We start from the raw sequence: 24,069 nt of genomic DNA on the forward strand, positions 1-24,069 counted from the left end.
GCACCCTACAAGCATGCTTGGGATGCACTGTGCATGGGTCACTTGTGCGGAAATCACAGCTCCTGAGACAATTCTGATGCAGGGCTTTGCTTACCTTCTGTGTGCATTTTTATCTTGTTTTCTATAGGAAATAAGACTTCTGCAAACCTGGTGTGTGTTTGTTTGTGCATGTGTCAGTCAGGCTTCCCAGTAACTCTTGAACTGGCTGGCCAGTTCCTACCTGGTTTGACAAAGGGGCAGAGGAGTCAAGGAGAATTAAATCCTTAAAGTGCTGTGCAACATACAGCCTGCAACCGCATGTGGTCCTGCATCCTTTGTCTGCCCCCACAGCAGTGCACATGATTCACCCACTCAACTCAAAGGCTCACTAGGCAATCAAACAAACTTCATCCTGACCTGGCAGCATGCCTGCAGTGGGCAGCCCCTATACCCAGAACCCCCGGGGCACCACAGTACATTGCTCTTTTGCCCAGCCAGCAGGTATAAAAGACACAGTGGAAACTGGGAGAAAAGTAACAGAAGACCTGGGGGAATGAGATTATTGTAGGGAGGAGGTGTAGACAGCTCTTGAAAAAATGAAACTGCTATGGGCACACCCACTTATTTGGACTGGACATCAATTGAAACAGGGCAGCAGGTGGAGAAATTAGATCCTTTTAATGCCCCTGGTCCTCACCATTGGGGGAAGGATGAGTTGAGCTCTTCTGAAGTCTCTTTACCCAGCTCAAGTTCTCTCCTCTGTGGACTCTCTGGTGTCTACTAAGGGCTGAGCTCACATTAGTTTTAGTATATAATTGCATTAAAGAGTCAATTAACCATGGGATGTGAATCCACTGAAAACAGGATTCATTCATTTGGGAGCTGACAAAATTACTTGTTCCATTGCCTTTCCACTCACTCTGTCTTCTCAACAAGCTGTTCCAATGTCAGGTCATAAAATTGACTTTCAAGCTTGCCAAATGCTGGGGGGGGGGGGGAGGTGGCGGGGGGGGGGTGGGGGTGGGGAAGGTGGGGTGAAAAAGCCTCTCATGTGGATTTGCAAAAGCAATGAGCAACTCTGGATGTCCATTCAGAGATACAACCTGAAAGGCCCAACTTTCAGAAGATGGAGATGCCCACTATTTTTTCACATTTGGGCTGCCTTAACCTGTCTCATGCTGGATGTCAAAAAAAAAAAAAAAAAGCACCTATAATCACTGTTCGCACTCAAAACGCTTTAACCTACTTCTTCGATTGCCATCGCTTCCTGGGAAGTGGGCAGAGCCCATTCAGATACCAGGTGTCTTGCGCCTGGCAGCTTGGCACTCCACTCTACCAGCCCCGATGCCACCTGTTCCCAACCCTCCCACCACCCACCCAGCCCTGCCATGCCGAGGAACAGGCTGAGCCTGGCCCACAGCCCAGGCCAAGAAGGAGCCCAAATGGAACCACACAGCTTGGAGACACAGAAGGCAGACACTTCTGAGAGATGCTCTCTCCATACACCATTATCTGACAAATGTGCCATTATCCAACAAGAGTCTCTCTCTCCACCTCCCAAGCGACTGACTCCTTTGTTAAGAGTCCATTGACCACTCATTTTTATCTACAGTACCTTCAGACGAGGATTGTCCTCCTTATGTTTCTCCTCAGCTCACTAGGTGGTGGTTTATGGTTTTATTTTTAACAGTCTTTAGTAGATAACTAAAAGGTATCAGTAACCATTGGCTCAGTGTGTCCCCTGAAGCAAAGTACATGCTCCCCTCTCTCAACCTCCTTCCATACTACACCAGCAACAGGAGGTTCCCTACTCCCCACAAGCCTTTGTGAACTGGAAGCAGTGGCAACACTGTATTTCTAATGGGGAGAGTCTCAGAAAGAGGTGGCCATCCCTTTCAGAGGGAAAATTCATTTATTTCAAGAGGGTGAGAGCTACATGCATCCATGTGCAAGCAAGAACATTTCTGGTGATAGTAATTTTACCTCGCACTCAGCCCCATGCAGGGTGGGTGACCTCTATGATTTGGTAGGCTTTAATGGAAGTTAAGACAATAAAACCCTCCTGGATCTCTGACCTTTGATAAATGTGAAGAGCTCATTAATGCAGCACACCAAATATTGAACCTTCAGATCAAGTAGGTTTGTGTTGGAGGCAGCCCCCATCAGCTGGCAGCCATAAACCCTCACCGCACACCACCTCACAGGCAGCTCTGCCCCAGCTGAGGTGACGCCACACAGTTGCCCCTGGCCAGGTCCTCATCCCTTAGCCCAGGGGGAGTAACCAGCAACACACAAGGCTGTCACAAACCTTTCCCAAGCTTCACCTCTCCTTACCCGCTCATCCGTGATGTGGTATAGACAATGCTAGACTGCATGTTCAGCTGCAGTGAGAGGATCACCAGCTCGTCAAGCTGGTGATGTGGAGATCGGTATTAACTGAGTAATTAAATCATTTCTGTAATTACTCTCACACAGCTATAAATAATGTAAGCCCACACGTTCTCTCTGGAAGCCACAATAGTGAGAGAAGAGAGGGTGAGGGATGCAAATGAAAAAGGAGAAATAATAATAAAACCACTTAACATTTGTACAGCACACTGCATTTTGAAAGGACAGTGCAAACAATAATTAAGAAATGGGTAGAGTGACAGGAGAGGGTGAGGGGAAGGGAAGCAAGAGAAGGGAGAGGAGGAGAAGGGTGGCAGGTGTGGAGCAGGATTTGAGACCCAGGAAGGCTGGCAGCTGGGTGGACATGCTGCACAGCCCCACGGCAGGGCTACACCATGTGGCTCTTCAACCCACACCTTTGTACTGCTGCAGCAAGCGAGGACGGGAGGGTAAGGACACAGCTCTGCTTCTGCAGAAAGCAAGCAGCAAAGCAAGCACCCAAGCAGGAGCTGGGACAAAGCACTGCACTGCACAAGCACACACCTGAAGCAGCCAGCAGCTCCATCACAGAGCATCTTCCTAATGATTCCCATCTGGCCCCTCCAGCGCAGAGGCTTGGCAGTGACTACACTGGCCCCAAACCAGGCAGCTAGAAAGGCTGCAGGGGGCCTTCCCCCTCCCCACCAGGCCTGGGGCCCCGGCACAGGGTGTGCTGGTAAGGGGAGGCACAGATGAGCCAGCCCCAGGCATGCTTTGGGAGACCCACTGGCCTTCCCCCGGGAGGAGCACTGATGCCAGTGTCCCCATCCCCCTCAAGGAACCATTTCTGATTCCCTTTGTGGCTCGGTGCAGAGCAGGGAGGGAATATTTCTGTCCAGGTGGAGGGGGAGGCAGTGCTCACAGGTGAAGCTGCCCAGTACCACTACCCTGTGCCCTGCCACAGCCCAGGCCTGCTCTCCTTACCGCATTTCCACCTGACAGGTTTCCCCTCCTGTTTCATGCCCCACATCCTGTTTGCTCAGCAGTTCTGCCACCCCCTGATCCCCAGCTCTTGCTCCCATAGCAAGCCAAGCAGCATCACCTGTGCAGGCATGTCTCCTCCTCTTTCCTCTCTGCCTTTTCCTATGCCATCCCCTGCTTCCCACCTTTTCCCAGCTCCCCACCCATGTCCTTGTTTCAGCATCTCTTCCAGATGCTCTGCCTCTGCATTGCTCCTCATCACACCCTGCATACCCTGCCCACCACCTCACCCACGTGCCAGCCCAGAGCCCCTGCTGCACAGTGCATTTATCCTGCCTAGACCCAACCAGGACCCCAGAGGAGAACTGCAGCCCCAGCATGGCCTGTGCAGCCCCCAGGTCTAGCTGCAGTTCTGAGGCACAGTTTGCAAGACAAGATCTTTTCAAGATGCATAGCAAACAGCTAAAAAGAGTCTGCTGCACATACGCAGTTTCTCATGCTCGTAACAATGCCAGCCTTGGGGCAGCCTGTGCAGTGGTAGCATAAGTACATTTCTAGTTGAAAGTCCTCCCCTGAAAGACACCCCTCCAGGCCTGTGCCTTTGCTCTGAGGACCTGTGGTGGTCAGGCAGAACCTTCGGAGGAAAACATGTCAGTACTTGCAACATGGGTAAATCACATATCTTCCCATGCCCCATTTTCAGAGAGCTGATTTATTTTCCAAATAAATAACGAAATAAATCAATCAGCTTGAGGCATACACCTGGCATAGGAAACTTTGCTCAAACAGTCATAGTCTGGCAAAGTTACAGGAAACCCCCAAGAGGATCTTATAATGGGGAATGCTGGGCAAGCTTACAATAGACAGCACTATCAGCCCTGCATACAATAAGCTCTCCTGCATGCCGCAGCTATTCAGCCACCTCTAATGGGGGTTACAGCTTCTCCTCCTGGAGTCCAGATTCTTACATGAAACATTGTATTTACTTCAGCTAGACAAATCCATTAATTGCTCCCCAGCAATTAGGTAGCCTTTGCCTTTTGTACAGCTCAAAGCACTTTACAAAAGCATTGTTATGGTCTCCTCGCAAAGGGCAAATTGCTGTAGACAGAAGTTGAGTAACTGTCTTAAAGTTATGTTTTATACCAAGCTTCAGTGAGAACTCGGGTCTGCTAGACCTGCTTGATTCTGCCGGCACCCTTTAGATCAGTCCTCCTGACTGTGTCTGCCTGCCTTTTTTGCTTTTTTCCTGCCTGCCGTTAGACTCTCCATGCTCTTCGTTCCTTCTTCCCACCTTCCTCTGAAATGTACATTTATTATTATTATCAGGCACTTCATAGATACACAGCTAGAAGCTACTGCCAAAGCACACAAGAAAAATTGCCTTGACAGAGCCTTTAGGGTATTTTTTTTCAGTCACTCTCAGAACTTACTCCTTTTTCTCTCCTTCTCCCTGCCCTCCCCCCCCAATCCTAGATTCCGAAGACGTTTTCCTGTCTGTCTCTCATCTCGTTCATCTTCTTTCTCCTCCGCTTTAGCTATATAACATTCCCCAGCATTTAGTTCAGTCCCGCTTGAAAACACCTGAAGCAACATGGTTTCTGTGCTCTTCCCTAAGGAGACCAGAGCACATCCTAATAAAATTCAGTGTCTGAACTTTTTTCTTGATACACATATAGATCATTTAATATTATCATTTAACATATCATAATATATAATTTAATATCTTTTTTCAACTTTATCCTGTCGCTCCGACTTACACTTCTGGCAGCTACACCAGACATTATTTTCTCTAATCTTAGTCTACCTCCATTCACTGCATATATAAATCATATCCTGACTCACTGTTCAGCCAATTTACAATACGCACATATAGCTGTTTCAGTCTTTCTTCATACATCAGTTCCTCCAGACCCTTAACAGAGTCACAGGCGACAATTTTATCTTTTTCTGTACCTTGTTTTTTTCCAGCCTGTGTATATGCAATTCCCTTAACTTCCTTCACAATCCACCCTCTCCAAACTTGGTTAATAAGGCAAATAAAAGGCAAAGAGAATAAGAGATTCCCTGGAAAGGATTGTTTCTCTGTGTCCCATGGTTACTGGGGGATGACATGCGGATCTAAAGCAGAAGCATCAGACAATTTCACACTCCATGTTTTCAATTTCGTTTTGAGGCCGGTTTAGGGTAGGGACAAATTTGAGTGTAATTAATTTAGATTTTGTGAGACAAGTAACCGCTTGGGGTTGTAATAAAGGACTGCCTGCTCCAGAATGAAAAAAACTAATCTCCTTGTCCAGCTGGGGATGGCACAAATTGATTTAATACTTTTGTGTTGAGTTTTTGTTTTGAAGAAAAGGGTTATAATAATGATTATAAATAACTGTGGGTCAGATCTCATCAAACTCCCAGATTTTCTCTAAATAAGTGCTCACAGATTTGGAGATCTACCCAAACATCATCACTATGAAAGTCAAGGTTAGAAAGCTAGCAAGGAAGACCTTTTCCACAAAAGCCCTGTCACTTGCCAGGTGCAAGCTGGGTGGAAATCAACCTTTTCCCCACAGATATTTCAATATTTCTATTTCTAGGCAAACAATGGCAACACTGCATTTAAACATTAGTAGGAAAGAGGCTAATTCAGCTTCTCTTTCCCTCAGGTAAGTTGCAGCGGTTACATTTGGAGCTAGGCAAGGAAAGGTCTTCTGTCACTCAAAAAAACCCCATCACTATAACAACAGAAGAAAACAAACACTCAGTACTCCTGGAAGAAGAATTCTATGACCCAAAATAAAGCAGCTTATAAATAGCTACAAGAGGCTGATGTAAAGGAACCAGACTTCAGTATTGCTTGGCATTTGTTGTCTGGGACAACTTTTTCCGAGGGAGTGCACCCGTGCTTCTGTGTAGTTGTCTTCTCCTTCAGCATCCTACCCCTGCCCCAGCACTGCCGCCGCCCAAAAGCACCTTGGCAGGGCATGAGCCTCACCAGAGTCCCTCCAGGTTTTCTTCTTCACAACTCTGTGACACTCAAGCTCAGATGGTTCCTTCAGGCTTCAGGTATCCAAGGCATTGCACTTCCAAGGCTTAGGGCAGATATGAAGTGCATCAGTAGAAATTATTAGGGGGGGAAAAAGCTATGGGGATATTTCAGGGAAAGTTATGTTTATATAACATTTTATATATATATATATATATACACACATATATTATATATATATTTAAGATTTTTTTAATTTAAAATTCTGTAAGATTTAAAAAAAAAAATCTTGCTGGCCTTTTTTTTTTTTAAGTGACACCCTCCATCCCCACCCCCCAAAAAAATAATTACCAAACTCATGGGTTTTTCTTGTGACTCTTGAAAACTATACCCAAAAAAACCTGAAGGCCTTGAAATGGAGTTCCTCCCAAGCAAATGGGAGATAAAGTAGAGGGAAACTTGTAAAATTAAAAAAAGCAGACTGTTTAAATAGGATATTTAGTAAAAGAAACAATACATTTCTTTGAAAAGTCTTTTTTTTTCATTGAAATAATATTGGCAAGAGTACTTGAGGGTCTTGTTTAGAAAATGAGAGTTAACATTGAAGGATTTAATGGCCCTGGGGAGAGGTTAAAGCTCTTAAAAGTTCATTTCCAGGGTTCCTAATATCTAAGGGATTTTAAGTGCTGTAATTCATTTGTAAAGTAATAAAAATTGTTCTAGGGAAATTCTCAGATGCTAATTAAACTCCACAGAAATACACTACCTATATTCCCTTTCATTATATGAAAAAATGTCATTTTGTATGGATGGATTATACACAGATGTAAACATAAATTACAGAACCACCTGGCCTGTTATTACATGTGTATGCTCAAGGGAAAACCAACACTGGCATACCATACCAGCTTTTATTGTTTATAGCTCTGTGACCTACCTTTCTTCTCCCTCTCCAACTTTTGCAGCAGGCTCATAGTTTGAGGACACACAATATTTAGTTCATTATTTGTGAACTACACAGAGCTTTCGTTTGGCAGCAAGAGGAAACAGAGTACCAAAAGCAGAAGTAGTGTATTAATCATGTCCTAAATAAAATTATTAAAAGCTTGAAAGGAAACCACTGGTTATTTCATTTTATTTTTTAAGATTAAACTCATCTTTGCCACTCACTAGATTAGTCTAAGAAATATTTAAACTATTGCTATAATCAAATAGAGTTTCAGAGAAACAAAAATACTTTGTGAAATTACATGAACTGCATATAATTTTCCTTTGGAAGGAAAAAAGGGTTAGAAATCTTCTATCAACATTGAACCATACTCTTTCAATGTCTGCAGATCAAAATATGTCTTTTATCTCCCCCCCTTTCCAAGCAGCATTTTGTTCGGAATTTATTTCACTCCTGTTCATATAATCCATTCAAAGTGAACTTTTTATTTTGGTTTGGTTTTCCCTCCCCCCCCGAATTTCCTTCACACAGGCCTCTAAAATTTGCAGATGTCATCTTTAATGGAAATGAAACAGATTTACATCCAAAAAATGAGGTTTGCATTCACCACGCATCCCTAGTACTTAACCTTTGGAAACCTGAGAGTGAAAGTGCTTTGCTTTTAATTACAGATGTTCTGCTTTTAGCAGCACTGTCCCAGTGTCTTTGACTCTGTCCTGGTTTCAGTGTGTATCTAGGTGCTCAGCTTATCCAACTAGTTTTGGCTTCCCTGTACCTGCAGCATCACTTTGCTACACTCTGACCAGAAGCTTGTTTTCTTCCCTGGTGCTTTACACCTGTAGCCCAAATTTGGACTTGATCCCCTCCAAAATACCAAAGAATATTATTGCTGCAGCAGCATTACCCAGGCATGAAGTGATCACAGCAACCTTCAGCACTGAAAGGAAGAGAGCCAATGTTTTGGAAATCTTGACAATAAAAAAAAAATAATAAAATTTTTTTTAAAAAAAGGGGGGGACAAGGATTTATGAAGTCAGGATGGAAAGTCAGAGAAAAAAATTCAGCTTTGGTGTGAATGGTGGGGAAAAAAACCAAGGTAGTAGAAAGAGTAGCAGAAAAGTCAGCTTTATGCTGTGTGAGAAAAGGAAGAATCTGTCCTAGAACAGATCACAGATTTTAGATTTCAAGTTTTTATTTCAGATATTACTACGGGCACAGCCCAATTTAACAGATCTTCTTTCCTACCCATTTATTTCCAACAGTATAGCTACCCTGCACAAGCAAGCCCTGGAAAAAATAGCAAGGGATGCAGAGAGAAAGGAGAATGATCTTCAGCTGGGAAAACATAATCATCCTGTTCTTCCAGTATTTTTCCTGGGTGCTGCCTGTGCACCATTATGCTACTATAAAGCTGCACAGTACATGAAGCTTTGGCAAAATAATGTCACTGTGGAGAACTAGCAAGGGACATTTCCACCAAAAGTGATGGTCACCAGCTGTGCTATAAGAGAACCCAAGGTATTTTCTGCTCTTACCTTCTCTGCTTTCATTATCCCCAAGTTGACTTTTTCTGTTATTTTAAAAAGTTAAGTAGTCTATCATTACAAAACGGACCAGTCAGCCAAATGGTGAGGTCGTTTTTTAGGCAAGAAGCTAAATCTTTTCCAACACTGTAAGTGTCCTAAATCTGAATAACAATTTGCTGTTCTCTTAAATTGCCTATAAATGTACATTGTTATTGTTATTTCCTTTTCTGTGACTGCTCCTTTACCTTATAGTTTTGGCCAAAAGTGATTTTAGGTAATACTGAAAATATAATGAAGAAAAGCCCAGCCCATTTCCAGTCTCAGGTCTGCAAACACAAGATACTGGCTTGTGTGCTTATCTGAACTGGAGCTTGGTTTGCAGCCTTGAATGTTTCCTTCCACCATCAGTCTCCTAAACAGAGAATCCTCATCTGTCAGCTATTTCCACACCATTATAGGATTGAATTTCTGCTTTCAAAACAACTGGGGAGAAAGGAGAAATTATTTTAAATGCTGGAATGGGAGCAGATGTGTTCACCAGACGCAAGTGTATCGCAGTCCTCTGGACAAAGCAAACTAATGCTTAAGATCAGGCAACACAAAGCTATAAATGTCATTGCAGCAACTTCAGGCAAACTGAAGAGACCAGAGAGCTTCCACAAGCAAAGTTCTTGGATCACAAGCACCTAACATTGGTGGTGATGCACATTTCTCTCCTTTCCATATCACCTATTCTAGATTAATTACAGATCATCAGCGATCTGTGCTGATCCCTTTCGCGTCAGAGGTCCAGATGAGATGACGCTATCCTCCTAGTCCCTTTGCAAGGTGTCAGCACCAAAACAAGAACAGGAACTTCCTTGCAGGGCTGAAGCAGCGCAATCACTCTTCTACCCTGCCCTACAGCTGCAGGGCTTGGACCCCTCAGCCATCACTCCCAGGCCACCCAGCCCCACCAAAACAACTGCGGCAGTTCACGCTGTTTGACATCACTGCTGGCATGTTCATCTGAGACTGAAGGGACTGAACTGGCTATTACAAGACTCTTCTTCGGCAAAGTGGTCTCTCCAGAGCTGGAGTGAGGCACATCATGTGTCTATGCTTCATTTTCCTGGAACTAAACCCAGATTGCAGTGTGCCACAGATCATCTAGTTATTTTCTTCTGATGCCAAATTAGGCAGAGATTAAATGTAACACTGTGTAACAGCTAAACAGGTGGGATTAGAGACGTAAGCACCCAGGAGAGAAGCAGCAAAAACATATGCAAATACCTATATACTTATTTTTCAGAAGAGAAAGGCAAAACACAGGGAAAACAAGTAGATATATACATTATCTACAAAACCTAGTCAAATGCAATATTAAAGAGCATGAGTTTTAACAAAACAATCAGCAGTGCCAGATGTTACACTTTCAGGAACATACCTCCACCTGCTGTGTTATACATAGGGCAGGATTCACAGCATTTTACTTGAGGCATCATGAGGAATCTGGGGTACAGCCTTCTTCAGTAATCAGTGCGGAGACATAGGCCTACCCCATGAGCATGTCACTGCACCCTGAGGTGGGTGGGGTGAGCTGTCCTCCAGTGGTGCCTCCTTCCCCACTGACTGTAATGATACCTAGACCTCCAGCTGGTAGGTAGCAAACTTCCAAATGCATGTGAACTGAGATGAAGTCAGCCTATAATGCATATTATACAATATTTCTGTCTATATATACAAGAAAAAAAAAAATCAGGTTTGAAATCCTCTCTTCTTTTCTTTCTTTTTTTTTTTTTTTGCCTGCCCTTTCATGTCTCAATTTACCAGCTTCACAGTGTATTACAAAACCCTTTTTACACATAGACACAAATTTCCTCCCAGACACACTTATTAAGCCCTCATTGAAGGTGAAACAGAATTTCACATGCTATTCCAGGGAGGGTGGTTTGACTGAGGAGTTTTTCGCATTAACCTCCAGAGAAGAGGGGCTTATCTGTCACACCAAGGCATTAGTGGTTTGTAGCATTCTTTAGGTATTATTGGTGCTACTGATCACAAATGCACATGGAGCATAACGAAGCTATAAGTGCAGGTCTGAACCTGTGAAATGCTGAGCAAGTTCAATCACAGCTGACTGCTGTGGGTGTTGAGGGGATGCTGAAAGAAGTGATCCATGCATGCTTGCAGGATCAAACTCCAGCCACACAAGTCATCTGCAAAGAAATTACTAAGAGTCACTAAAAGCAAAGCATTTGTCAAAGCCCTCAGTGGAAAATAAATCATTTGAGGACTTAGAAGGCTGACTTCAGTATTTTTAGTAGAATATCAATGTATTTACTCTCTACCATATTTTAATTCAATTCATCAAATAAATATTATCCATTAAAGATTATACACCTGTGAATCAGAAGGTATAAAGGTCAGCCTTTCCAATTAATGTTTAAAAAGAAATCTTGCCCTTTCCTAAAACTGCAGATCTGTGTATGTAACCTGCTTCTCTTGTCTGCAAAACTACAAAAAAAGGGAGCTTGATAAAACACGAGTCTCCATTCATAAGGCTTCTGCCTTTGAGATCCCCATGGGCTTCCTGCCCACCAGAATACTCTTCAGAAGCAAGCCAGTGGGGTATACAGGGCAGTTGTGGGAGATGCTGCCTTCCCAAGGTAGAAAGAAAAATTTGCAAAGTTCAATAGGCCAGATCTCTCTTTGAATTATGGCACCGTAAATCTGGTTTAATCCTGCCAAAAGCAATGGGGCTGTGCTGGATTTACACTGCGGGAGTCTGAAATCAGAATTTGGCCTGCCATGTTCAAAGTCACAAGGACCTTTTCCCAGTGCTTAGGAGATCTGGCATCAGTTACACTTACACTTGTTCAAAGAGGATGTAAAATGTCACCATAAGTGTGAAATGCAGCACTCAAGCAATGAGGGCTTCAGAGCTCTTCTGCACAGACATCAATAACTATGCAATGCAGCAGGCAGGAGAGCATCAAGATGCAACGTTGTTGCCTGACTGTCCTCCAAGACAGAAAAGCTTTACTGTCGGTGGCATGGGGCAAAATGACATGACTTTAGCACTTGTGCAACTCTTGAAGGAAAGGGAAAAAAAAAGGCCTGTGGCTATTTTATTCCATGACTACTGCAGTCCAAAGGCTGATATGAGACTATAACACCGCATATTAACTGTATGTTATTTGGCAACTGAACGGTTGGTCAGAGTGAGAAAATAATTCGTGAGTAATTTATTCCCATCTACTCACCTACAATAACCTGCACTGGATTATTTATTTATAAGGTAAATAAAACAGAAAGTGCCTGGGTCTCTCAGCTCACTAAACCATTTTCTGAGGAAAAGCTGCCACGGTGGCCAGTTTAGTTCTTCCCTGTCATTCAATTAGACCCTATTCTGCCTGGTTAAATGTCTCAGATTCAGTTAAAAGTGACCTGTAAAAGAAAAAGGCTGTTGGCTTGTGTCCCTGTTTATTTCTTTGTGATGCACAAAGTGTGGACAAGAGGGTCTTCTCAATAAAGGGCTTGGCCCAGACTCTGGCACCGAGCCTGCAGGGAAAAGGACAGCCCACTCCTCTCAGATATTCCCACTGGCCCACAGCAGCCCAGAGGCCACTGTTAGCCACACCATCTGGCCAAATGCACATTCAGGTGTGAATTGCTGTGTGCCTTGTTTCTCCCAGAGGGGGAGACTTGTATCAGATCCAGCTGCACCCCGTAGAGGCTCCCCTAAGCTGAGAGTTTCAGCTGGCCAAAGATGCTGCTCCCTCTACATCTTGCCCTGTTCAAAACAGTAGCAGGAAGGCTTGTTTGTATAGTAATTCCCCAGAACAGTGGCTGGGGCCTGGGAAAACCGTGAAATGTCAGCGATATGAAGGAATAAAATAGCGCAGGAGGGCGGGGGTGGAAATACTTGGCTGGACTAGTTCAGACTGGTTAGTTGATTTAGCTAACACCTATTTAACTTCAAGAGCTAATGAACACTTCTGAGAGAGGATGGCTTTATTAAAGATTCAATTACTTTCCAATTAAGACGTAAGAGTCATATTAAACGTCCCTGAAAATCCCACAATGTCCTCCAGCTGCATGCAGGAAAAACCCAAGCTAGCATCCTTGACAATTCCAAGGTAAAGCACAGGCAAAAATAAAACCTTAAAAAAAAAGCACAATTATCAGGGGTCTTTACCCTTCCTAAGGAACAAGAAAAGGGCTGATTCTTTCGCAGCTCTCTTCTACGTGCTCCTTTCCCTCCTTGGTTTTTCTCTGTTGCAGATAATTCCACATGATTAATAGGCTCTTCTCAGTGGTGCTACACACAGTTAGCTCTTTTAATCTTTCTTTGAATCTCAGACTCTCTAATCCCCCAACTCTTCAGCCCCATGAGACTACACCTGAGGATCACAGAATAAGATACTACTTTCTGTTTTAAGTTTCAATCTGCGGGTCTGCGACAGAAGGAAGCTCAAATTTACCTTATCTGCCATGATCATAGAGGAGCCTCCATGGATGCCCAGGATGGGAGTGAGGGTCTGGGCAGAGATGAAGTCCAGGATCTGGGCAATGGCTTCCTGGTCGGTGTCATCAGCAAATACCACCCCTTGAATCTTCCGATCTGACATGAGGTCACAGATGCGGGTGATGATGCTTTTGGGATCTGTTTCATTCATGGCCACCAGCTCTACCCGAGGCACCACTGATAGGTGGTGGAAGTCATCTTTCTCGTGGGCATCTTTGATGGCCACTTCGTCTGAGGTCCCCACCAGGATGACTGCAATGCCAATGCTCGGGTGGCTTTTCTGGGCATGGGCCCCACTCCCTGTTGTCGCAAGGACTGCCAGCACCAGCCAAAACCTTGGAGAGTAGCACTCCACCCTGGGCCTCATCTTTGGCACTTACACTCCCTGAGTGAGGAAGAAGGAAAAGAAAAAGAAAAGAAAAAAAAAAAGAAGAAAGGGGAGAAAGTAAGAGAAAGAGAAAGCGATTAATTGACAAGTCAATCATACACTCAGCCTACAAGGCAGATCCATTGATCTTCAACCACTAGCCCTCCACCCACCAGTCCCTCTTGCCTGATACCCAGCCCTTTGGCTACATTCAGGGCTCTGTTAAAGTCGAGGTGGGGCTAGACCAGTCCAGCCTCTACTTCAGCGTTTGGAGTCACTTCAGAGAACAGCTGTCAGCAGAAGATGGGATCATGTCATCTCTCAAGTCCCATGTCACTCTGAGACCCAAGTCAAAAGTGATAGAGAATTGTCCTTTGATGGCTGATTGGCTGTCTTTGTGAAACTAGTCGCTTATGTCAAGTCTATGTCTAAGTGCTCACCCTCAACACAAAGGAATTACTGGTGCTTGTGATCAGTTTGGCCTTCTGCTAGAGGCATAGGCAGGGATGCTGAAGGGACCAGGCAGATAAGGGTTCCCTTTTACTTTTTCAGCATGGTTCCCCCAGGACAAATGGGCAAGGTCATTGGATGCCCATGTATGCTTCCTACCACCAGGACACACACAGCTCCAGTCTGTAGTACAGTCAGCCATATGCCTTTCACCTATACAAGGTTCATTTCTTTTTAAAAAGCCAGGAACACAAAATTTCCTGGCCGGTTATGGCCAAAACTGGATCAGTGCAGTGTGGGGAAGACAATCCCTCCAAGCCCATATAACAAATCCTTTTGCCCAGAAGCAGGAAGACCCACAAAGCTTACAAAGATTCACCCTCAGCTACTACAGCCAGGGATGTTACAGCAATCTTTTCCCTGACCACGTCCACTTTATTTTGTAATCATAACAGTAGAAATGGAAAAACCCAATGAGGTCATCTCTCCAGCCCCTGCCTGAGCAGGACTGTTCCCTGCAGGATTGTTCCTAGCTCTTTCTTTATTCTATCTCTTTTTAATAATAGTTCACATTTCCATAGCACTTTTCATCCTCAAAGCACTTTACAAACACTAAAAAATTAATTCTTTCAGCACCTATGCAGTGTAAATATCAGACATCCCCCCAGTCTGGAGACAACAACAGAGCAGCATCCACCCACCCCTCCCACCACCCCTGTGGGAGGCAGCACTGCTCAGTGTGCCCACCCAGGGCCATGCTGCTGTCCCAAGGAGATTTCAGGCATTTAAAATTAAAGAAGGCTCTTCCTCAGCACAAAAGGTCCTGCTCAGCTATTCATGCCCATAACTCTGTTCTTCAACAGCCAGGCATGCTTGCAATAAATACACCAGCCCTGCGATTGTTGGCACTACACCTCTGGCCTTGGGAGTCCAGGAATGAGACCCTTCAACACTGTTTACTGCTACACATGCCTCTATCAAATGAACAGAAGCCACAGCAGCAGGGAGAAAGCTAGCAAGACTTTGGGGAAGCTGGAAGTCCATGGAACAATCCTACCTGGAACCAGCCACCCACAGGGAAAGGGCACAGGAGGCCTGATCTTGCCTGGTCCAGGAGAACACGTAGGCTCAGCACTTGCTCCCTATTGTCATGCTAAAGCAGAGAGAACGTATCCTGCATTGATATTACTGGATAAATAAGCAGATAATAAAATAGATAATAAATATGCACAGGAGGAACCAAATCCGCTTAGGAGGCTGAAAGGGACCACAAGTGTGAAATACCAATCGATTCTAAACTCTCTGACAGACTCACTTTCTGAGAGATGCTCACAAGGAGAACCAAGAGACTTTGAGAGTTTGGCAAAATGAACAGCTAACTTCATTCCGGCAGGACTGTTATCTTCCAATTACGAGTCACTAAATTAGATTCCTTAACAGTGAAATGCAGTCCCTACTCCTGCAATGCTTTATTAACTTTAATGCACTCTATACGCTCTCTGTCTCTCATTCTCTTGCTCACTCACTTTAATGCTGTATTTGTTCTCTTTAAAATATGTCTCCTGCGATCCCTCTGCATAGAGGCACAGAGTATATTATGCTTGGTTAACCTGGGAGAAGTCTGTGTTTGGGCATAAAGGCAGACACCTGCCATGATCACCTGCATACCTCCTGCATCACTGCTATTTGAGCCCTGGGTTGGAAGGCTCCACAAAGTATTCCTGGTGGGAGAGGGGCTGGGAAAAACCTGCACTCTGCTCCCTGGGCATCACAGCTAGCCATGACAGCTGTCTGCCTTCACGCCCAAACACAGACTTCTCCCACAGGGAAAAACGCCAGCCAAGAAACCCATTCCTTTCTCTTCACCTGCATCAAAGCCATTTACCTCTGTGCAGCAGAAAAGAGCCCAGATCCTGAAGAGCACAGAGGTGCCAGTCTGTTGGGGCATGGGATGTGCCCCCCAGGCAGGTTTCTCCATTCAAAACAAGATGACTGAGTTCCCTGTACAGTGCCAGATCCTCAGGCTTTGGACAGATATGCAGGGAGCAGCCAGGGCTAGGAATATGCTAATGTGAAGTAGAGGTTGTCAGTGCCTCCACAGTCAACCTGATATCTTCAATTTGGATCCTCGGCCATAAGCCCCCTCTGGATCAAGCAGAGCAATGCCTACGTAGCCTCTATTGTGCCACCTGAGACAGGTCTCCCTCCATCTCTCACTCACATCCAACACTTCTGTCATACTCACAATGTTCTTCAGGTGCTCCATAGGCAGTCTGCATGCCAGAGAGCAGTGTGCTTCTGAGGGAATAACAGGTACCATGCCCAAGTTGGGCTCCCTCATGGGATGGGACCCAGGGGTGCAATAAGGCAGGGGAATGCCAATAAATCACACCCAACTCAGGGCTGAGTGGTGGTGGCCACCATTCAGTTCCCACAAGGCAGCAGCAGATTCACGGTGCAGAGCTGAACTGCTCAAGGACCACAACAGGAGTATTCATGGCGTTACAATCCCTTCCCTACCCTCCTTGGGGCTACCTTATGTTCACAAGCAGTAACCACTATCCACCTTTCTGTCCACATGCAAATGCTGGCTGTTGGAGAAAGGGACAAACGTCCTCGCACCGACCCCATCTCTCTGATCTGGCTCACTACAAGCCCCTCTTGAATGTCTGCTAGTACAGGAGAGGCAGGGGTGAACCAGCACAGACTTATTACCAGAAGAAGGTGACCCCAGAGCTATTGTGATAATGTGTTACTGCATACACAGCAGCAAGTTTTATCCATTACTTTCTACACTGTTCAAATGCAAAAGTTTAAAGCACCCAACCAAGGAAGCACTGGAGGCAGCATGCAGAGCTTCTCGAGTGGTGTTCCTGTTTCCAGTGAGGAAGAGAAACTGAGAAATTCACAAATACCTGACAAGGCTGCAGTTGTAAAACAGGGCATTTGCCCTTAGCTGTTTCAAGGAACTTTAATTTTGCTAGAGTATAAATTTACCAATCAAGAACAATTTTTAAAACATGCCAGTATATTTTATTACAAAGTATTTGCAACGCAGTGTTTGGAATCTTTTCTGTGATTTTGTCACTCTGAAACAATTTAGCAAACCCCAAACTCCAGTCTGGTAAGTTAAACCCTTTACACATTACTCCACTCTATTACATTGTCCCTTACTCCCTGTAAAATAGTATATGACAAGGCCATTAGACAAAGTGGTTTTACAGACATATCTGTATTTAGGTATAAACACGCCTGTAAAACCATTATACCTCTATAATCTCATTTTACTCACCAATAAAACATATCCACCATTGTAGAGGAATGCAGCATCTAGTTAGTGCTGCAGAGCAATGTTACACAATCACTGTTAAAATGGGAAGGGAAAGCTAACTTCTCTGACTGGAAATGCAAGAGGAATGTAGGTAGTCAGACAGTAATTATTCAGATTGGAATTTATCCAGGACCAAAGGTTAGATCGCTTAAAAATATCATGAGAACCTTATTTGACACTGCATTTTTATGTGGATCAGACCTAAGTTAAGTATTAATAGAAAATTATTAGGCTACACAGGCAAAATACAGCTCAGCATTTGGAGATATTTCTGGACAATATTTCAAAATACAGAAAGTACACAAATAGGTCACTGTGCATTCAACCAGGCTAACTGTAAATAAAGTACTACTCAGGCGGTGTACAGCAAAGCTAGGCAATCTTCAAGTCAGAGAAGAAACCAAGGCAGAATGCAGGCTGGTCCCAGGAGTTTGAGGGCAGTTCTGTCGCATGCTGGTGCTGGTACCTCCCTCTGCTGCAATTGTGCCAGCTGCGTAGCCTTGCACAATAGTCCCTTGGGAGGGTATTTGCAGGCCCCTAAAACCCTATCTCCAGGCTCAAGACAGCAAGAGGAAAGGAAGTTCTGTAACATTGCAGTCCCAGACAAAAAGCTGTCTCGAAGGCAGCTTTCCTAATTAGGAGGAATACAATACTTGGGACGGGAGGCTGAGCAGTGTGCACCAGTCACCAGCAAAAAAAAATGCAGGGGCATAGACTCTGTACTGGAGAAAGAACAGCATCACCTACCTCCAGCCTCCGCCTCTTGTACTTCCCTGGAGGACCATGGGAAAGTTCATATCCTAGTACTTCTTGGCCTCGGCTCACTGGGAGCTTTGATGGGGTCCCAGCACTGGTTAGAGTTCAAGCCACAGAATCTGAATTCAACAGCTAATTTTGCATCTGCACCAACTGCAGTGCTAATTCCCAGCCCTACTCTCATCCCTGATCACTAGCCCAATTCCAAGACTCACCACCACCCTCAGTCCCACTACTACCTAGAGGCAAATGTCCTGCTGGCCCCACTATTAGCCATCAGCATTACTGTACTGTTCGGTATTTGTTCATCTTTGACAATATCTTAATTCACACTGGCTTCATATCTCAGACAGTTTGAGCAGTATCGGCAATGAATCAAAAGGCAATCCTTGTGTTTCAGGCCCTAGTTGGGAGCAGGAAGAAATCCATCTCACCTGTGAGATACTCTACAAAGCTGGAAGGTGCTTTGTGCCTGGTTTCCAGCACTCCACCAGGGAAGAGCAAGTGCACTAGAAGAAGCTATAGGGAAGTTAACTAAATGTGATACTGGGCTGTCTGGCAAAGAAATACCAGACCAAAGAAGAACACTATTTCTTTGTTTACCAGCTGCAGAAGACTGGTGCATATTTAGTCTTTTTGTCTACTGCCTCCCTTACAGGTAAACTGCAGGAGCTAAGAAGACCCATGGCAAAGAAAGGGACAGGACTGATTGCAGCCTCATAAACTGTTACTCCTAATAGCTGGGGCTTACTATAAATCACACCATGATTTACACCTAAATTTCTCCAGCTCCCTGATTTTTGGCAGCCAAATTTCAGCTTAGAACAGCCTCCCATTCTCAAGGTTACTGCCATCTCCCCAGTCCAGACACACTGCCTATTGCATACCTCTGAAGAAGCATTCCTCACATTCTAATGCTGCTTTAACCATTGCCCTACCACACCTTCAGCCCAGGCTGTTTGTATGCTGACAAGTCTTGTGCTGCTGTTCCCCACATTACTCCTTACCAGCTAGGTGACCTAAGTGCCCATTAATCTTCTTCTGGCTCACAGCCCTGGTGTTCCAGGAATTTTGTCAACAGAGACAAAGAAGAGGGGGATGGATCTGGGGCACGATGGATGTGGCTTGGAAGTGGCTGCACACTTCAGGTGCTGATAAACAGAAGAAATGATGCTGCAGGAAAATCTCCGTACATTTAAGGAAGGAAGACAGCAGAGACTAGAGACAATGGGAAATGCCATACACAGTGATGGATGCAAAAACAACCCAGCACCTAGACCAAAATGGTTCATTATGGTGACCCTGAGTAAACAACCCACAAGAGCATTTCAGTAGTTTTAGATGAAAGCTGGTGCAGTTCAGTTTATTTTAACTACCTTTGAACATCACTTATATTATCATTCTCATATATAAATGTTGCTATACAGTGGTAAAAACATCTCCCGGAGGCCTTTTGGGCAGGTCTTCTTTCTGCTCTTCACAAACACTCCCTCCCCAACATGTACCTTTGTCCATGCCTGTAATAACCCACAGACTCATTTCTACCTAACTTACAAAATAATTCCTCTTTTCCCTTATTTCTCCCAAGTCAATCTTTTTCTTTTGAAGAATACATTACACACCCCCAACCAAAGCTTTCAAAGCCCTCGGAGCTCTCTCATTACCTTGCTGTTAGCTTTCATTCCATGGACACTGGATGGAAAGCAGCACATATGTTTACTTCTATTCCCAATTTTTTTTTCAAGCTTTTCTTTCTTTATTAAACCAGGTACAAACTCCTCCCCGATTTGGGTAGCCTCAGATTCATCCTATATATCATATATTCAATTCCTGCCCATCTCCAACAGCTATTTTGCCTCTGTCTATCCAACAGGTGTATTCAAGGAAAAGGTGAGAAAGTGCTTCCCTTTTTTCTGCCCCATGCAAAGCAGAAGAGTAATTCTCTGCCTACACTTAAGGCAGTACAAAGAATGCTTTGATCACCAATTAGACCCATATCATTCCCAACAGATGAAGAACTATGTCTCATTATTGTAAGCTTGCCCAAGGGTAAGTTCCCAGTGTCCTTCCCACTTCCTCCCACCCACATATTTTACATATTATGGGTGATAGCTGACACAGCCACAGCCTGCGAGCTTCTGTTGAGACCAACGCCAAGTGATTCATAGAAATTACAAATTAAAATCCTCTACTTAATACTCTTGCCCTTCCCCCAGTCACTTCAGGATTGCTGTCTACAGCATATGCCTTAACACACTACCTGCTCTGAAATGACTCAAACAATTAGATTAACACTGCTAGGAGATGGCTTCAAGGCTCACATTTAGAAACATTTCCCTAAACTCAACCTAAATCTTCCCTTTGCTCAGCTATCCTGTTACTTTAATATCTTCTTGATTCAGCCTAAACAATTTCTCCCTCTCGACTCACTATTTCCACCCTGAAAATGCTTGTAGATGGTTATCTGATCACCCCTTGGGACTTCCCTCTGCTGCAGCAGAAGTTCAGCTGTGTTCATCCTTTCTTGTAAATTGAGTCCTTTTGGGTCCTCATCAGGATGAGCAAGGGAGGATGAAGGTAATGGCTGGGCGAGGGAGAGCAGGACTGAGTCTCACCTGCTTTACCCAGGCTGGCACACACATGCAGAACTGCGGGAGTCAGTGTCACACACACAAAAGCCATTAAGTGAGACAGCAGGTCAGTCTGGCATTGCTCAGTGCCAACTTCTAAATGCCAGGGCATAGAGGCTTGGCACGGCCATCACTCCCTGCAAGACTGGCTTGCAGAGCCAGGCTGGAGCCATCATTCCCCTGCCAGTGCCTCACGCCCCCGCAGCATCCCACTTGGACAAGTTTAGAGGGATGAGACAGGCCCTCCCTGCCAGAGACTGAAATATCCTCACCACCTGGAGGGTTCAGTTGGCACAGCTGTCAAATGCATGCTCCATTTGAAACAAGGGTTTCAAATCTTACGAGATGTGCACCGTTTCCCACTTCTGACTGTTGTCTGCCCCGTCTCAGAACCAGGTCCAGGCTCAGAGTGAGATCATCCAAAGCAAGGGACATGTCACTGTGTACACGGGGCCCCTCCAAAGGGATTTCAGCATGGATGAAAGTAGCTTTGCCTCCTGAGGTACAAGACTAGGCTTAAACAGGCAGCTGAACACTGCACCAGAGTAACACTGGTTTTGCCAATTAAATCAAACTGGAACAATTTGGTAATTCATGTGGCAATCCCTTCTTTCCTTTAATTCTTCACTTCCAGTTTTGATTTCCAAGCAGAAACCAACACATTAATAACATGAGGACATTAAAGACTGATTTTCAAAAGCTAGGAATTTAAACACTACTGATTCATTAATATCCACGAAAAACACACATTTAACTTCACTTGGAGAAGCACATCCTTGTCATTTCTCATTATTTGTTGTATTAATTTGAGGGTTTCTATTCAACTTCAATCAAGTCTGCATTTTGTGCATTGGCAGATTGTTATATTGAATCTCAAAATTTAAAAACTGAAGAGAATTTTCACTTCCAGTGGTGGAAGGACTTACTCATTCCCCAGACTCTCTCATGCACCTCACTCAGTTCATTCCCTGCATTGTTTCCTTAAAGGGAAAACACAGAGCAGGCAGATGGAGACTGCACTGTCTCCTGAAGGCAGCTGCTAAACGCCATGCCAGTGCTGGAATCCCATGGGTTACTCAAAGTCTCACATCAAGAGACAGTCTTAAGTTCTTTAGATGCCAGATGTAAACACTGTAAAAGCCAAATCACAAGGTTTCTTAAAACATACCGTAAGTGGGAAAGAAAATACTATTTTTCTTTCTTTAGGCAGAAATTGAGTGAACCCTTCTTTCACAATGCTGAGTATCCTCAATAAGGGCATCTGAACCAGAGTGAGACAGCCTCAGACTGCACCTGCACTTAGGATACAGTCATCCAGTTTGCCACCAGTCTCCTCAGACATAAGTATGACATGGGATAAATCTTTCAAACATAAACCTGCCCATCCCTTAGGAAAGATCTTCATGGGTGCATGTTTCAGTCTTGCCACCCATGCAGCAAGGGCAAGCTAGGAGAAACTATTTGTACCGCCTGTGCTCCTTGTGGCACTGTTACAGCAAACCTTAAAGAGCCCTAAAGCAGAGCTCACCAGACCTGATCAGGCTCTCATAATGGTGTTACAGACAGCAGAAATGGCAGAGAAGGTGGCTCAGTGACGGAAACACCAAGATGTAAGGTGTACAAAGGAGCTGCTAAGTGGAGGCAGCAGGGTAGAGAGAGAGATGAATCCTGTGAGTTGGTCCAGGACAAAGCCACAGTGCTATAGACACTGATGTGCGATGTTTCACAAACTGCCAGCATCCCCAATGAGCATCATGACCTCTTGATTTCCACCGGTATGCAACATTTTGGAAAATGGGGTTTAGTCACCATGAAACCCATGAAAATGCCAGCCTTCCTTGTGAAATGAGACAGGGAATTAATCTGAAAGTGAAAGGTAAAAAGATGTGGGTTTAGCATGGTCAAGAAGGCATGCTACAGCCATCGGAGCCAAGAGGGGTCAAAAGCTGGCTCTGATCAGGCCACTGGAAATGATGGATGAGTACCCAATAAACTTTGTTGTGAGTGACCTTCCTTGTAATTGCCCGTGCTTTGTCACTTCCCTTTTCTTCACTCCAATCCTTGGTAAAGGATTTTCATGTTCCTGTTATCACTACTTATAGAAAAACAAAACAAAATCTACCTAGATATAGTAACAAGGAAAACCTGATACACGACACCAAAAAGAGTGCCATTCAAGATACTTGGAGTTGTACACTCCCAACCTAGAAGTGTACAAATCCTGAAAAACACTTATCCTTTTAGAAAAATGTGAACCTCACAAGAAATACTAATGCTAGGATGAAGAGAGAATTGACAACTGCAAACCAGGTGGGGTTTTCTTGTGGTCTCATTTTTCTTCTCCTTTTCCCTCTTTACTCTCACCACCCAACACTCTCCCCTTTCTCTGTCTTTCTCTCCTTGAGTTCAGTGACCAGCAAGGCACCAGCCATCAAGCTGCTGGATACAATATGCTTTCACAGTACATTAGTGCTGTGCGCTGGACCATGCTGTGCCTGCAATTGTATGACAGGTCAGGGCCAATTCATCTTACCGAGACCTTCAATCAATAGTATCCAGAAAGCTTTCCCAGCTGGAGGGACCCAGCCCAGCAGCCACTGACCTCTCCCTCCACTCAGCACTCGATCATGTTTATAGAGTTTCAACGATGGAAGCATACACAGGCAAAGCCACGTCTGGACTATGGCTAGTCACTGGCTGTTGATGCTTCAGGGACAGAGATGGGAAGGCCCAGTCCAGTGCAAGCAAACAGGTTAGATTTGGCTCAGATGAATGGATGCATTTTTTCCTCTGTTCTCCATTTTCTCTGGCCTCTCAAATTTGTCCATGCTGGCTGCTTCAGCCACCTTTCCCAGTAGCTCACCTAGCTGTTCATTCTTCCATGTGCCAGCCAATGTATATGAGGCATACCAGTTCATATCTCCTCCCAGCCCAGCTCCCCCTTTGGCTTCCTCAGGATGCAGCTCAGCTCCCTTGAGCCACAACCCATTTACACAAAAGTTACTATAACTGACATTTGCAGCAGGGAAAAAAAAGCATTAGTAGCAATGACTTTTGAGAGAATAATGGCCAAGACCTGACAACTGTCAGAATAAAGAATACCCTACCAGTAAATAAAAATTAATACTATGGACAAAGTGTAGCCATGAGTTAGTTATGCTTTAAGGTCAGTTTATAATTTTAAAACAGCATAAGAGGGCTTAGTATAAAAGAAAATTCAGAATTTCAATATTCCCGTGAACT

The 24,069-nt window shown here is 44.5% G+C and overlaps 1 protein-coding gene across 1 annotated transcript in view; it reads right to left on the reverse strand.

Annotated features, from left to right (window-relative positions):
- Window positions 1-24,069, reverse strand: part of LOC119148382 (glutamate receptor ionotropic, NMDA 2B) — a 180,140-nt gene that overhangs the window by 129,816 nt on the left and 26,255 nt on the right. The window contains exon 2 of the mRNA XM_037388457.1: window positions 13,249-13,677. Coding sequence (XP_037244354.1) covers window positions 13,249-13,659 — 411 coding nt within the window. The 5' untranslated portion in view covers window positions 13,660-13,677. The remainder of the gene's footprint in view (window positions 1-13,248; window positions 13,678-24,069) is intronic.

Source organism: Falco rusticolus, chromosome 5 (assembly GCF_015220075.1).
Source record: "Falco rusticolus isolate bFalRus1 chromosome 5, bFalRus1.pri, whole genome shotgun sequence".
Taxonomy (NCBI): Eukaryota; Metazoa; Chordata; class Aves; order Falconiformes; family Falconidae; genus Falco; species Falco rusticolus.